The following is a 14,289-nucleotide window of genomic DNA, read 5'->3' on the forward strand; positions in this document are numbered from 1 at the left end:
GGGTCGAGGGCAATCGAGGTAGAGAAAATGAGGATATTTCTGGTGGCGATTTTGGGGTAGAAGAGGGATTGATTTGGTGGTGGGAAGGAAGAAGAAGTGATGAAGTGGGTGGTGTTGTTGTTGGGACGAAGAGGGAGGAGAAGTGCAAGACTCACAAGGCAGGTGAAAAAAAAGAAGCAGGAGAGGGGGAGGGGGGGCAGGAGGCAGGTGCCAAAGATGTTTGTTGGGAAGGAATCATGAGGGGTGCGCCTGCCTGTAGATGAGGGCAGCAGTAGCATCAACCGGATGAACGAAATATTCAGACGTTTACAGTGACACTCTTTAGGACAGTGAAGTGGAGGACGCAGGACTCAGGCAGCAACATAGTTCATGATAGCTATATTTTCAGTAAGGATACCAGAAACAGCTCTCACACGGTAATCACATGAGCCTCATGGGTCTTCCTTTCGGTGCGATGACTCCTATTTGTTATGATATGTAGACGCGATTTACTGCATAGGTGGGCAGCCAGAATCTTCTTCCCCTTCTTTCGGAGGAACTTGCATGAAAAAAGCCAAGGTTCTCTTCTTTCAACCGTCTGTTGTCTTTCGCAAGTCATCAGATACCTCATCGTACTGTCTATAGAGACAAACAAGTCTTACTCATTTGATCCCAATAATGAGTCGATGTAATTGATGCAGCACACTTCCATTCAGGATCAGTAATGGAGTTGAATATCGTGGGCCCTGGGAAATTGAGATAGCAGTGCTTGCATATGAGGTGAGGCTTTGCTCAACAGAGTGAACGAGCGCTAGTACAGAGACTATAGTACTCATCGGAACTCAACTTGGGTCCTCGGACCGTCCGATAGCTATCAACGGATCGACGGCAGCCTACAGGCAGAGCTACTAGCTTAATTTGGGCTTAATCGGAACATTGGACGAGGGTTTAGACGACATAGAAGAGAGAAGAGTATATTCATCATTTAACTAATGTACCACTTGGGGAAAGAGGACGCAGGTATCTGGATAACAAGAACAAAGGAGCTGCTTTTGAACATTCGGAGAGAGCGTTCTCCTTTCAGCTCTTGTCATTGCTCAAGGCGTTGAGCATCTTGAGGATCTCAGATTCACTCTCACCAGAGACAGCCTTGCCGTTGTTCCAGTCCACAGTCTGCATGTCTTGGTCAGCCAGGTTTATTCTCAAAGAAGTACAAGTTTGAACAGGTCCATGAGCTCTGAGAGGAAACACATACCACGGGTCTTTGGAAAACTTCGGCATTCTGCTGGAACTTCTTCAGGGCATCCTGCTCAGTGGAAGCACCTTTGATGATTGATGGGATCTTGCTCTTTCCGACGTATTCCAGGATAGTCTTGACCTGGTCGGCTGTTGGGGGATCTTCGGTGATGTTGAGCTCGAAGTCGGCGCGGGACTTCTTGGGGCTTGTTTGGACGCTGTGGTCGCTGGCCTGGTCCTCGGTTGCGCCGGCGGCGGCGTTGGCCGACACCTGCTTGAGGAGGTTGACAACTCTCACAGAGGCGGGGGAGCTCGCCTTGTGGAAGACAGTGACGATGTCGAGGGTCTTGCGCTACAGTTTGTGTCAGCAATCAATTGATTCGTATCGGGTATGGTTGAGCTGCCTTACGAATCCGAACATTGTGGCAGGTCGTTGGGGAGCTATTTTGGTGGTGTGTTTGTATTGTGTGAGCTCTGCTTCGTGCAGTGTGATGCGATGAAGTCGGCAGTGGAGCTCTGGAGCTCCGGAGCTATCAGGTTTACGTCATTTAGCCGGGCGGCTTAGTTTTAGACGCCAATGCCGGATTAGCGCACAGGCGGGGTCTGCCGCGCTTGACCCCTGGCCCCATGCACCTGGAAGCGGCCACAGGAGGCACAGCGATGGAGCTTCACGTCTTGGGACCCCTCACTCTGTCATTTGGATGGGCCTGGAGCCTCTTGGGCATCGATTTGGGTTTTTTCGTAACGGTATAGATGGGGGGCGCGGCTCCGATGGGTCGTCTTCTATGTCATGTTACCCTTCCACAGCAACAGGGCAATCGATCTCATTGCCTAGATTCACAGGATGTGCAGCACGCGATCAGGGTGCCGCACAGTATGAAGTTCGGAAGTGACAGGTCGGTTGTCAAGGCAAGGAGGTATCGGCGGGGTAAGATTTCAATGCACCAGGCAGAGTCACCTTCTTCGATGCTTTCATTTACTAATTAAAGGCTTGCTGAAAGAAGCAGCAGCTGGATAAGATATCTAGGTCAATATCGACCTTGAGCCTTCGCGCTCATTCGTTGTCGACCGTGGAGCAGGGGTAGCCAGGCTTGAGGCAGGCGATGAGCTGAACTCAAGCTCACTCAGCTTCAGCATCAAAGACAGGGCTGAACATTGGCAACGAAGATGCACCGTAAAGTCAGAGCCGCCAATTCCCCTCCGCCCCAAGTGCATCGCCGATTTCCCATGTGGCATGAGCAGATCTGTCATGGCTTTTTTGCGGAGAATGACAATTGCATGACGTAGGAGGGAGTTTTGCCCGTCTGAGCTGAGAATCGGCGCTGGAGACGTCATGACGTAGATGTACTGAAGGGGGGTCGTTGCGCAGGTGCAGCTAAGACAGCTTCCTTCCCATCCATATAGAAACCTCATCTGCTGTACACAAAAAAACGTTTGCTTTCCTTCTTAATCCAAACATTAACCATTTCTCATCAATCAACACTCCGTCCCGACTCTTTAGCAGTAAACATACTCTTGAAATCCTACCTCACCAACCAAACAACCAGCATCATGTCCGGAAACTCCAATGTTGGCAACAGTGCCGTCTACGAGGCTGGCGATCAGAGAAACGCCAAGGAAGAGGAGACCAACAACGCCGAGCGTTTCCACGAGGGCAAGGAGCACTCTCACTTGGCCACGGACTCCAGTGAGTTGCTCGTACAGCGGCCGGGACTGTGCAGTTGTTAACCATCAATTAGAGGATGAGCGATCCATCGCCAACAGACTCGCTGCGGAGGAGAAGAAGGACAAGGAAGGTGACGAGGAAGAGTCCCTCGAGACCCGTCTTGGCAAGGAAGACGCCACCCTCCCCGTAAGTAGCACTGCTGAGCCTGCAGAGCATGAAGTACCTTAACCAGCGCTAATTGACAATCAGGCCAAGCTGCACGGCAACAAGCCTTCCAGGGGCGCCGAGATTGACAAGCAGCTCCAAGAGGAGGATGAGCTTCGTCTGAAGCAAAAGGCTGGAAAATAGATTATGGAAAGAGCAAAAATGATTTTTGGACCGGCGTTGGCAGGGGTGCACCAGCATACTATATGAGTTCATAGGATGAATATCAAAAGTCATGACGAACGATGCATTTTCATTAATGTATTCATGGTGGTGGCGAGGCATTATCAAGGAACAAAACGTGGTCACATATTTGGTAGGGAGCAGCGCGCGACACGATGTTTGAAATACACAATTGTTCGTGTGTCATTTATTATTCTATGAAGTCGCTCATACTGTTAATTATACCTGGATGACGAATTAGTCAAACGCATCCCAAGAGGAGTTCCAGAGAACAGAAAGGTGGTGTTGGGTTTGGAGGTCAGAATATGTAAGAATTGAATATCATATATTCAGACGATATAGCCACTCCGGCGAAAGAGAGCCACCGAAAGAAATCAATCGCAAATTTTTCTCATCATTCCAAAGGGGGTGTGTATCAGACGGTGCAAACGTACCTTTTGTTTTGTTGCAACTTCGTCGGCAGATGCCAGATTTTGAGCACCTCGAAGCTGATGAAGAATCAGGTAAGATCAACAAACCAGAGGGAAAGCTCATCAAGCTGCACCTTTATGCGAATGGGAAAAAAAAGTTCTGTCGTCGGTGGAGCCTGCGCGGTGAGTGGCCACTGACCGCCCAAGCTAAGCCGTTTTGGGAAGGGAGGGACTCGGCTCGGTTAATCAGCAAATCCGTCTCAATACGGCTTTCTGACTTGCCCTAAGTCGCACCATCCTCCCAGGGAAAAAAAAAGAAGTGTGCCGAAGTGACTTCGAACTCCATCCACCACTAACCACCAGCAGCACATCTTCGACGTCTGGTAAGTTGACGCGCCCCTCCAAGACAAGCAAGACGCAACACCACGAAATCCGCAACCCCGATTCTAACTTCGCGATCCAACTTCAGACCGACCAGCAAAATGGGTGACGCTACCATCGAGGGTTCTAAGTGGCGACTGGTCGAGGTCGGCCGTGTCGTCCTCATCCAGGGCAACGGCCCCTACGCCGGCCGCCTTGCGACTATCGTCGAGATCATCGACCACAAGCGCGTACGTTGCGACAGCACCTCCTCTCTCCCCCGATACGATTCGAATGTTTTTGAAATTGGGCGCACGAGCGCGCGCTCTATGGACGATATAGGAAACCTGGAAGACTAACATGAATATCAAATTGCAGGCTCTGGTCGACGGCCCCTCCTCAGACGCCAAGCTCGCCGTCCCCCGCCAGCCCATCTCTCTCTCCAACACTCTTCTCTCCTCGCTCGTTGTCGCGGACCTGCCCCGTGGCGCCCGTACCGGCACCGTCAAGAAGTTCTGGGAGAAGTCCGAGATCGACAAGAAGTGGAAGGAGACCAACTGGTTCAAGCGCAGCACCCAGATCGAGCGGAGAAAGAACCTGAGCGACTTCGACCGCTTCAAGGTCCTCCGCCTCAAGAAGCAGCGCCGTTTCGAAGAGCGCAAGGCCCTGGTCAAGGTCAAGGCCTCGGCGTAATGGACTCACGATTAGGATGTCTATGGGGTTGACTTTGAAGACTACGGGGCTGGTTTAGAGCGTGACAGCATGGGATCCGGTTTGGTCTGCATCACCGCAGCATTGGGTTGCTGCACATCTCTTTTGCTCCGTAACTGGAAGGGCTGTATGTCACATTCATCATCAATCATATGATGACCGGCGTCAAATACGGAAATTCAGAGACAAAAATGAATTCATGGCACAATCAGAAAAATAGATTGGTTGGCTCGTGACGGGGACACGGAGTAAAGACTTTTTTTTCGGTTTTCCTTTTGAGACTCTGTAAATCTTCATGACGAACCTATTCTTGATGTGAATGCCATGGCCAGGAGTCGGTTATCGATATGCCTTTTTTTTATCCATCCCGTTCAAGCCCAGATATCATAGTGAGCACATGTACGGCCAGTCTCTGCCTTAGCATTGTAGAAATGACGGGCAGAATGTCATCCATTTGCTTGAGGCGGCGGCCGTGGCTCAAGATGCCCGGCGTGCACCGCGTCCCATCCGGGGGATCTGAACTGGGGGGGCCACTCAGGACGGGAGCGCTGGCAGACTCGCAGACGGTTGTCTTCTGCTTACCTAATCCACTTTAACACAGTAGGTGCTGCTAACCCTAGAATTTCTCTGCGATCTTTCCTACAAACCACAAAGCCACCGAACATAATCCCCCACGCCGAGTTAAGGATCCCTCGTTCTAGTCTTTGGTAAGTGTTGCTGTCCCTCTGTCGAATTTTTGACGCCATTGCCCGATCAACGAACCCGCGACTGCACCGACGAATTTTTGTGCGAAAAGTTGGCAATTTCCCCTTCCCACAGACACCCAAATCCGAGCTCGCCAAATCAGCTCTGCGCGCGATCCTAGCTCCCACCACCACCACCACCACCACCACACCAGAAGCACCCCGCAGCTAACAATTTTTTTCTTCCCCTCGGTTCAGCAGTCGACAAAATGGCCAATCCCCGCGTTGAAGAGCTTCCCGATGACGAGACCAAGAAGGTCTCCGTCGAGGAGCACGAGGACGAGAGCTCCGACTCCGAGATTGAGGGCGAGGATGCCGAGGGCCTTCCCTCCGGCTCCACCGCCGTCATCCACTCCCGCAACGAGAAGAAGGCCCGCAAGGCTCTCGAGAAGCTGCACTTGACCAGAGTGCAGGGCATCACCCGCGTCACTCTCCGCCGCCCCAAGAACGTGAGTTGCCTGGCATGATATGATATGGCTGTTGTTGGTGGTGGTGGTGGCACGCACGGCGCAATGCGGGGGGGTATATTGAACAAGGCTGACCCACGTCCCAGATCCTCTTCGTCATCAACAGCCCCGAGGTCTACAAGTCCCCCAACAGCAACACTTACATGTAAGTAGCATACTGCATCATGGACCATGCAATGTGTGGAAACTGACATGTGCATTCAAGCGTCTTCGGTGAGGCCAAGATTGAGGACCTCAACGCTACTGCTCAGCAGGCCGCCGCCCAGCAGCTTGCCGCTGCTGGTGGTGAGCACGACCACGCCGGCCACGACCACTCCAGCCACGGCAAGGCCGTCGAGGCTGACGCCGAGGCTAAGAAGGACGAGGAGGAGGACGATGGTGAGGAGGTTGATGCCGAGGGCATCGAGGACAAGGACATTGAGCTCGTCATGACCCAGGCCAACGTTAGCCGGAAGAAGGCCATCAAGGCCCTGAAGGAGAACGACAACGATATCGTCAACTCTATTATGGCATTGAGTATTTAGCGGCGGCCCCGGTCAAAGGTAGTTTCTCAAAATCTCGACACAGCAAAAAGGACGGAACGGGTTGGCATGTACAATTCCCAGGGAGTTGACTCCGAAAAGTCTCTTTCGCAATGAGAGGTCATGATAATCGGCGCTTTTCTTGCACTCTGGACACTGCGATCAAGACATACGTGATGTGTGATTGGCTGATGCCATTTTTGGGCTGACTCCTGCTCGAGATTCCTTTGAAGACCAGCCTCGTCTGGTTGAATTTACAGCTACCCCTCGATCTGGCGGGAATTGGCTCAGACCAGATTCGCAAAAGCCGGGAGCTCTGCCCCACCATTGAACCGTTCGTTCCCGTACAGCCAACCAGACCCCGGTACATTCAGTCGGAGAAATATCACGTGATAGTCCGCGTGACACCGTTCATCCCGGCTCTTTCTCTGCTCTCCGGTCGGCAAAGTCAATCATCAACCTCACGACGACGCAACTCCCTCTCCACTCCCCCCGAACCCTCAACAAATCCTCCAAAATGGCCGCAGTACGTGTATCCCATCGAAATCCGCTCGTCTCTCGTCGCCGGTTGATGCAATTGCCGCCGATGTCGCCAATTGGGTCGCGCATCCGCGCATCCGCTCCCTTGAAGCTGGGGCACCTGAGCTAATTTCTCTCCTTGTCCTGCAATAGCGAAGCGCAGCTCTCAAGCTCGACTGGGCCAAGGTCACCACCTCCCTCGGCCTCAAGGGTCAGACCGCCGCCTCCCTTCAGGCTTTCAAGCAGCGCAACGAGAACGCCCGCCGCAGGGTCCAGCAGCTGTCGGAGCTCCCCACGACCGTCGACTTCGCTCAGTACCGCTCCGTCCTCAAGAACCAGGCCGTCATCGACGAGATCGAGAAGCGCTTCTCCGCCTTCAAGCCCGCCACCTACGATGTCTCCCGCCAGATCAAGGCCATCGAGGCCTTTGAGGTCGAGGCCGTGAAGAACGCCGAGGCCACCAAGCAGAAGGTCGACCTCGAGCTCAAGGACCTCGAGAAGACCCTGACCAACATCGAGTCCGCTCGCCCCTTCGAGGACCTCACTGTCGTACGTACCGCCGGAATACGTGGAGGATGCGGATGGCCGGATACTTATCATGACTACAGGACGACGTCGCCGCCGCCGAGCCCTCAATCGACGAGAAGACTTCCCAGCTCGTCTCCAAGGGCCGCTGGACCGTTCCGGGATACAAGGTACGGTCAAAATACCACCCCGATATGATTCGACATACTAATACCCTCTACAGGAGAAGTTCGGCGATCTTTCCGTGCTATAGACGCGTTCGTTCTTCGATTCCCTTTGTGTACTCTAGCATTGTAGATAGGCGATCGGTCCGAGGGGAGGGAATCAACCCAGTGGACATTAATATCGACCTGCTGTACCAAGCGCTCTGCCCATCTTATGATGTACTGGTTCATTCTGAGCGGCCAACTCTGTAGAGTCGGTTTGAAGGATGCTGATGTTCGGTTGAATTTTTCCGGTTCGGAGTTTGTCTCCTCGGCGCTAACCGTAGTGGTGGCCGTTCACCGAGCCGCCAAGTCCAACAGCGTGACCGTCCACACGGATCGTCTAGCAATATGCTATGAATTCGGTCACTCCATACGCACGCGGTGAGTATCGAGATTTTGACATGTCATGATCTGGTTCTCGGGGCCGAGCTCACACACGACCTGCCCGGCTCACCCCGGAACTACGGCCGGATAAACGGGATCTCGTCGCGACAACAACAGCCCGGAAGCCCCGACTTCCCCACTATCGGACCTTGAGTCTAACCTCATCTCACAAAGTATCTCAGCACCAAAGCCGCGTACAAATGTGGTGACCTTCGCTCTTGAGCCTTCCGTTATCCAATTGTTACACTTGATCGATTCTATTCTACTGACCTTATTTGATCACATACATCTCACTCACTCAACATGACCTCACTAAACCATCTCATACTCAAAGAGGCACCTCTCTTAGATCCCGCCTGGCTAGCGTACGAGGAAGGAGTAAAAGCCAAAGGCCCAAAGAAGACGTACGCATCACCGCTCGACCGCCAGCCTATCTACGCAGAAGAATGCAGACAGCTCAACGCCCGCATGCTCGCCCCCGGCGCGTCATACCACCACCTATCGAGCATCACAACACAGCCACTCACGACCCCCTCGAGCCTAGACCAGTTCGCCATCCCGATCCTCCGCTTCTCCGACGACACCGACAACAACCTCACCGGCGACGAGATCGTCATGATTTACTACCACGGCGGCGGGCTCTACGTCGGCGAGGCAGACAGCGAAGAGCTGTCATGCAGACGCATCGCCAAGGACCTGGAGGGCGCGACGGTGTACTCGGTAGGATACAGACTCATGCCCTCGTCCCCGGCCTCAACCTGCGTCTCCGACTCTCTCGACGCCTTCCACCACATCCGCTCTCTACACCCGTCCCCCGCAACCAGACTCATCATCGTCGGCTCCTCCAGCGGCGGCCAGCTCGCCGCCGCCGTCTCGCAAGCCGCGCCCCGCGGATCCCTCCACGGCGTTCTCTTGCGCTGCCCAGTCACCAGCGACGGCGGGAGCTCTCTGGACTATGTGCCTCCTTCCTTGCGACACGCGTATACCTCCTCCACCTCGCCGTCCTTCGTCACGAGTTTGTTGGGCGTCTTCTCGCGCGCTGTCCCGCGCGACGGGCTGGAGAGGATGCCGCTTGAGGCTGGGGCGGAGACGCTGGCTGCGCTGCCGAGGACGTGGGTGCAGGTTTGTAGTAATGACACGCTGTACTCTGACGGTGTTTGTTATGCATTGGCGCTTGCGGGGGCGGGTGTCGAGGTGAGGGTTGAGGTTGTGAGGGGGTGGCCGCATACGTTTTGGTTGAAGGCGCCTTGGTTGACGAGGGCTGTCGAGGCGGAGGAGGAGATGGTTTGTGGGTTGAGGTGGGTTCTTGGAGGGTGAAGATGGGGGGGGAGGTTTTCGGATCTAGGTTGAAGTGGTCATTTGGAGGGTGTTCTCTTGGCGGATGACTCGATTCGAGATTATTAGGCGTGGCGATGGAAAAGTAGATTGCGAGAGGTTGTCTTGGAGCGTCGGTTTGTGTCTCATGATTCTAGAAAATGAAAGGACGAGAAGAGCTTTCAATGGGCTCGTATTATCTGGGCGATCTGATGTAGTGATAGTGTTCTGTCTGTGAAGATTCAGTCCCTTCGCGAGGAAGCGCATTTTGACCTGTCGGTCTACTAAAACGAGGCGGTCTTGCGACACGCTGGTAATTTGTCGCCTGGATCGACGCAAGAGATACTCGGTCTCAAGGAGTCTCGCCGGCGGTCGGCAAAGGGTTGTGATCGTAGGTGGCTGGTGGTTTGGGCATATTCGAAGCCGTCTAAGGATTGACTGCCGAATTCCATTAACGAAGGAACCGTGTTGCAAATATAGACTTCCGAGCTGATTATATCCATTCTTTCTCTAGATATCAATGGATGAATGGGAAGACTGACTGCGACCATGACCCTACGTACGACTCTCGTCGTATTGAGCTCGTAAGTCCATGTCGAAAGATCTGTTATGTTTTTGCTTGCCCTGGTATTTCCGTACCATTAAGTTGGCTAAGCATGATGATGGCCCATTATGGAGAGGACACTAGCTTGCATGGCCTTGGCTGGTATTGTCGATATCGTCAGAGTTTGGTCTCATGAACCCTGATTGACATGATCGATGAGATCAAGAAGCAGCTCAAGACTGGGCTCCAAGTATTAGAGCGTTAGTTTGTTTCTATGAATGAGAAGAGGTTAAGGTCTCACCACCCCCAGAAAACTACGGCTCGGCGACAATGGACTGGTTCATGAAATCGGTAAAAGCTCAACCAAATGATGCTAAGATTCCATTTGACAGGAGGCCTTGTATACATAATGTAATGAGCTATCCAATATTAGTTCTTGAGATAATGCCAGTGGTTGTATGGACGCCTCGTTGAGCCCGGCCTGGCTCTCAGGTGTTGGCACTCACTGCACCATGGAAGGCCCAAGTGACGACCTCATAGCTCTAGATGGTCTGGAAATCTCAAGATACCTGCCATATTTATGGGCTATATTAGAAGGAAGGGGCCGATTATCATTATGAGGACTTTCTTTGAGACTATTGCAATCACATGACGGGCTGTTTCCTAGGTAGCGAAAAACAACATCTTGAGACTTCACTCACCGCCCACACACGTGCAACTATTCACATCCCACTCTTTTATTCCCTCTTTTGGGATTCAGTCTCTCCTTCCTTCTGCTCCCTTCTGCGCTTTCCTTGTGAATATCTTTCTCACTGCCTGAGTGACCCGCCAGAATTATCCCGCCTGCCGGCCAGATTATTTATTCCCTTCTTTTCTCTTCCACCCACCACTTCCACTTCTTCACCCACACAACAACCCATCTATGAGAATTCCTCACTTCAAACAAACAAAATCACCAACAAGATCCTCCAATCAACCCACCCACTACCAACATTCACAATGGCTGGTGAAAACGGTGACGCGCGCCGCAAGGGAGGCGAGTACTCGACCAACCCCAACACTCAGCGCACTCGAACCTACCTCGCCAACCAGACTCCTGAGCAGAGAGCCCTCAAGTCCAAGGTCTTCTCCGAGTACCGTGCCTTCCGCACCACCTGCATCAAGCGCGCCAGCATGTCCGACTACATCTACGAGCGCGACCGTGATGCCAAGGTCAAGATGCTGTCTGACGCCCTCAACAAGCTTGTTGCGAACCGGTAAGCAGTGCTGTTTGTTGTCTTATCACCTCGCCTTCTACCAGTTTTGCCTCTCCCATTGTTTTCAATTCCAATCATTCCTACTCACTGCTCTTGTTCTTCATCCATCATGCGGCTTTATGAACGAAACCGCATCCTCTTATTATCTATTCACTACTCCAGTTCTTTAGCTTCTATCAGCCTTGGCTTTCCCATAGTCTGCAGTTTCCCTCATTTCTACTTAGCACTCCTGTCCTTCACTTTCTCATGCGGCTTCACGTGTGAAACCGCATCCCCGGGGAAGGAATATATACTAATGATGAATAATAGTACTGCCCGCAACATCCAGTACATGGGCCAGTCTGTGAAGCGCTTTGCCGAGCGCTACCATGACAAGGCGTTCCTTCGGAGCGTTGAGCAGGCCAACGCCTCGCCTGCCCCTGCTCAGAAGAGCACCACTGGCACCACTAGCCCTGGCCAGCAGGGCTCTGAGGAGGAGAGCGCCAACAATGGTGGCACTGCGGCCGCTGACATCTCGGAGGAGTTGACCACCATCAGCCAGCTTCTCGACATGCAGGCTAGAGCCAGCATGGAGACCTACAACGGCCTGACTGACATCATGCGCGGCCTCGGCTTCTAAGGAAGCACTACATACATGTACACTGGGCACACTCGACACTCTTGGGATTGGACTGTCTTCTCTTCTTGGCGGATCTTCTTGAGCTTTCTGTTTTTTCGGGTTCCGACTTGGGATATACGAAGGGTTTAGGAAGGAGTGCTGGATTGAGAAAACCCCGGTGGACTACATGGGACGGCTTGAAAACGCGATACCAGACGGGTTTTAAGGAAATGCGAATAAAAGACATGTTCGCCTGAGCAATAACTTTGACACAAGACCAAGTGATGCATATGAGGTGTGATGTTGGGAAGGCAAGTCCTTTGGTGGAGGATTGAGCTGAGCGATTGAACACAACAATTTACGACACGTCTACTTTCTTGACCTTTTCTACAGGATTACGTGGTCCACGCGACACGAGTGAGATCTCTGTACTACATTGTGGGCAAGTATCTTGGGGAAGGTGATCATGACATACCGGACATAGGTCTGATTACATCACGCGTGGCTGGCAGGTACAATGGGCCGAATGACGACAAGTGTAGAAATGATGGTCGTCGATGAGGGGACGTGACGTGAGGTCAAGCATGACTCGAGGTCCCGCCGAGCCTCAATATATGCATGTGCAAGGAACCTTGTGTTATGATTCTCGACCCAAATCACTGGACAGCGGCGGGATCGAGGCGGGACATCTCATCGTGTAACCAACCCCATTCTCCCCCACAACCACCAAAGCATGCGAGATGAGGCTGAGGCGGAACATCCTAAAGCTGGCGGAGTGGATGGTGATTTGATGGCATAGCCACTCAAAATGCCTAGCTAAGGGTAAATTGTATATTCAACTGTAAGGTAGAATTGAGCATATCTCAAGTAATAGAAGGGTCACATCGAAATGGTGGCGCGTCAATACCTCGTCGTCGGATGGAGGATGTCAGATTAAAGTCAAGCACGGTTGGAGCACCAGTCGAGGTGGTTTTAGTGTTGTAGCGCGCCGGGTGGAATGTTAGGTACCCACAAACCCCGAAGCGGGCCCAACAGGCTTGCACTAAGGAAGGTACGGGTCCGTTTTGACGACCCCACCTTCCAGGTGCGCGTGGTGGGGCCCGGCGGACCCGGCAGAGACTTGGGCGACTCACGAAAATGCAAAATTGCCTTTTGCTGTCTGGTTTTCTCATCAGAATACATCCACAAGCCCCAACATGAATCTGCCCTGGTCTCGCAAACATCCATCCACAACAGACTCGATAGAGCGAATCGCGCCGATGGTTTAGTGGTAAAATTCTCCGTTGCCATCCAGCAGCGTCGGGGAGCCGGGGGTTCGATTCCCCCTCGGCGCAACAATGGGCGAGTGTCTCTTTTTGCAGGTCTGCGGCACGCGTCCAATTCCGTGAGGAGAGATTGGGCTGCTTCTATCACGTCTTCGTGGTCACGGGACGAACAGCAGGAAGATACCTTGGACAAGGTAAGTACTTAGGTAGCTGAACTGAATGAAAACCGAGGTACCTGACCCTTACCTTATTCGCGGGCAGATCAATACGTTCACATCACTGAGGCCGTACTTCATCCTCTGCGAGACCAATGAAGGGATCTTAATTTTCTGTTGCTCTGCGTCTGCTACGTTTCCTTTCATGTGACCATTAGGTGTCCCTCTTTGCGTGTGCCCGTCACGTTGTACGTCTCTACTACCAAGGGACTGAGTAAGGCTAAAACTATGGGATCGGTACTGAAGGGTTTTCTCCGCCTGTCTGACAGGCGATACTAGCATCGATATCTTTACATGTTTTCCAATCATGCTGCTTGTCTCATGCGTAGCCAGCGATAAAATCACAGCTAATGATAAAACCTTGGGCAAGACCTCCTCCGCGGCTGCCCGTCTGAATGAAGACTGAGAGCTCTCTCATCAAGCAGCGGCTTATCCCTGGAAGTATCCAGCTAAGCATGTCGCGCCCTATATTGCTGGGGACAGTTGTATATGGTGATTCCACTTCGAGGACCCGAACTCTGTAGTCCGCCAAGTCTAGGAGCATAGACTTTGGGCTTCCAGTAGCAACGATTAACTAGCTACTCTTGATTCTGTCGACGGTACATCTTCTCCTTCCACCTTGCTCTATCAACGATACTCGATTTGTTTCCGTTTCGCGTTCGTACTGAAGGTGACGAGAGGGGATGGTTTCGATGCAGCGGAGGGCCCCAGGCCTTCTTCGTCACCTCTGTAGCTACCCGGATGGCATTTCGCAGCTTGCTATGTATGCGGGGCATCCGATCATTGCAAGTGAGAGCGGCCGGCGAACCTTTGCGCGTTGTGTCTCTTTCTACAGTTTTGTTCTTGATTGATTCTTCGCGAGGAAATTACAGAGCCTGATACCGCCTTCCAAGCACAATTTCACGTTCATGTCCACGGGCATCTCCCACAAACTATTTCCCGGTCAGTTTACCTATCTCCGTCTAATTCTCATTCTCTTGCCT

General features: G+C 52.6%; 7 protein-coding genes and 1 non-coding gene across 8 annotated transcripts; 7 read left to right on the forward strand and 1 right to left on the reverse strand.

The window, feature by feature from the left end:
• Positions 1-1,059: 1,059 nt before the first annotated feature.
• Positions 1,060-1,636, reverse strand: N0V96_005545 (uncharacterized protein; the record flags this gene model as incomplete). Its single annotated transcript, XM_053195638.2, has 3 exons — positions 1,060-1,152; positions 1,235-1,567; positions 1,625-1,636. 3 exons carry the CDS (start codon positions 1,634-1,636, stop codon positions 1,060-1,062), a joined length of 438 nt encoding a protein of 145 aa, XP_053046977.1.
• A 1,130-nt stretch (positions 1,637-2,766) lies between these two features.
• N0V96_005546 (uncharacterized protein) lies at positions 2,767-3,229 on the forward strand (the record flags this gene model as incomplete). The annotated part of the gene is made up of 3 exons (XM_053195637.2): positions 2,767-2,902; positions 2,955-3,067; positions 3,131-3,229. The coding sequence occupies 3 exons, from the start codon at positions 2,767-2,769 to the stop codon at positions 3,227-3,229; spliced, it is 348 nt and encodes a 115-aa protein (XP_053046976.1).
• A 931-nt stretch (positions 3,230-4,160) lies between these two features.
• Positions 4,161-4,731, forward strand: N0V96_005547 (60S ribosomal protein eL14; the record flags this gene model as incomplete). Its single annotated transcript, XM_053195636.1, has 2 exons — positions 4,161-4,289; positions 4,417-4,731. 2 exons carry the CDS (start codon positions 4,161-4,163, stop codon positions 4,729-4,731), a joined length of 444 nt encoding a protein of 147 aa, XP_053046975.1.
• A 970-nt stretch (positions 4,732-5,701) lies between these two features.
• EGD2 (GAL4 enhancer protein) lies at positions 5,702-6,483 on the forward strand (the record flags this gene model as incomplete). The annotated part of the gene is made up of 3 exons (XM_053195635.1): positions 5,702-5,941; positions 6,046-6,104; positions 6,165-6,483. The coding sequence occupies 3 exons, from the start codon at positions 5,702-5,704 to the stop codon at positions 6,481-6,483; spliced, it is 618 nt and encodes a 205-aa protein (XP_053046974.1).
• Positions 6,484-6,997: 514 nt separating this feature from the next.
• ATP7 (ATP synthase d subunit) lies at positions 6,998-7,777 on the forward strand (the record flags this gene model as incomplete). Its single annotated transcript, XM_053195634.1, has 4 exons — positions 6,998-7,006; positions 7,153-7,548; positions 7,608-7,694; positions 7,748-7,777. 4 exons carry the CDS (start codon positions 6,998-7,000, stop codon positions 7,775-7,777), a joined length of 522 nt encoding a protein of 173 aa, XP_053046973.1.
• Positions 7,778-8,417: 640 nt separating this feature from the next.
• On the forward strand, positions 8,418-9,431 carry N0V96_005550 (uncharacterized protein; the record flags this gene model as incomplete). Its single annotated transcript, XM_053195633.2, has 1 exon — positions 8,418-9,431. The coding sequence occupies one exon, from the start codon at positions 8,418-8,420 to the stop codon at positions 9,429-9,431; it is 1,014 nt and encodes a 337-aa protein (XP_053046972.2).
• Positions 9,432-10,971: 1,540 nt separating this feature from the next.
• On the forward strand, positions 10,972-11,847 carry N0V96_005551 (uncharacterized protein; the record flags this gene model as incomplete). The annotated part of the gene is made up of 2 exons (XM_053195632.1): positions 10,972-11,228; positions 11,538-11,847. 2 exons carry the CDS (start codon positions 10,972-10,974, stop codon positions 11,845-11,847), a joined length of 567 nt encoding a protein of 188 aa, XP_053046971.1.
• Positions 11,848-13,079: 1,232 nt separating this feature from the next.
• Positions 13,080-13,160, forward strand: N0V96_005552. Its single transcript has one exon. It is a non-coding gene; the product is annotated as a tRNA-Gly (tRNA).
• The last annotated feature ends 1,129 nt before the right edge of the window (positions 13,161-14,289 follow it).

Source organism: Colletotrichum fioriniae (genome assembly GCF_027942845.1).
Source record: "Colletotrichum fioriniae strain IMI 355084 chromosome Unknown scaffold_6, whole genome shotgun sequence".
Classification (NCBI taxonomy): domain Eukaryota; kingdom Fungi; phylum Ascomycota; class Sordariomycetes; order Glomerellales; family Glomerellaceae; genus Colletotrichum; species Colletotrichum fioriniae.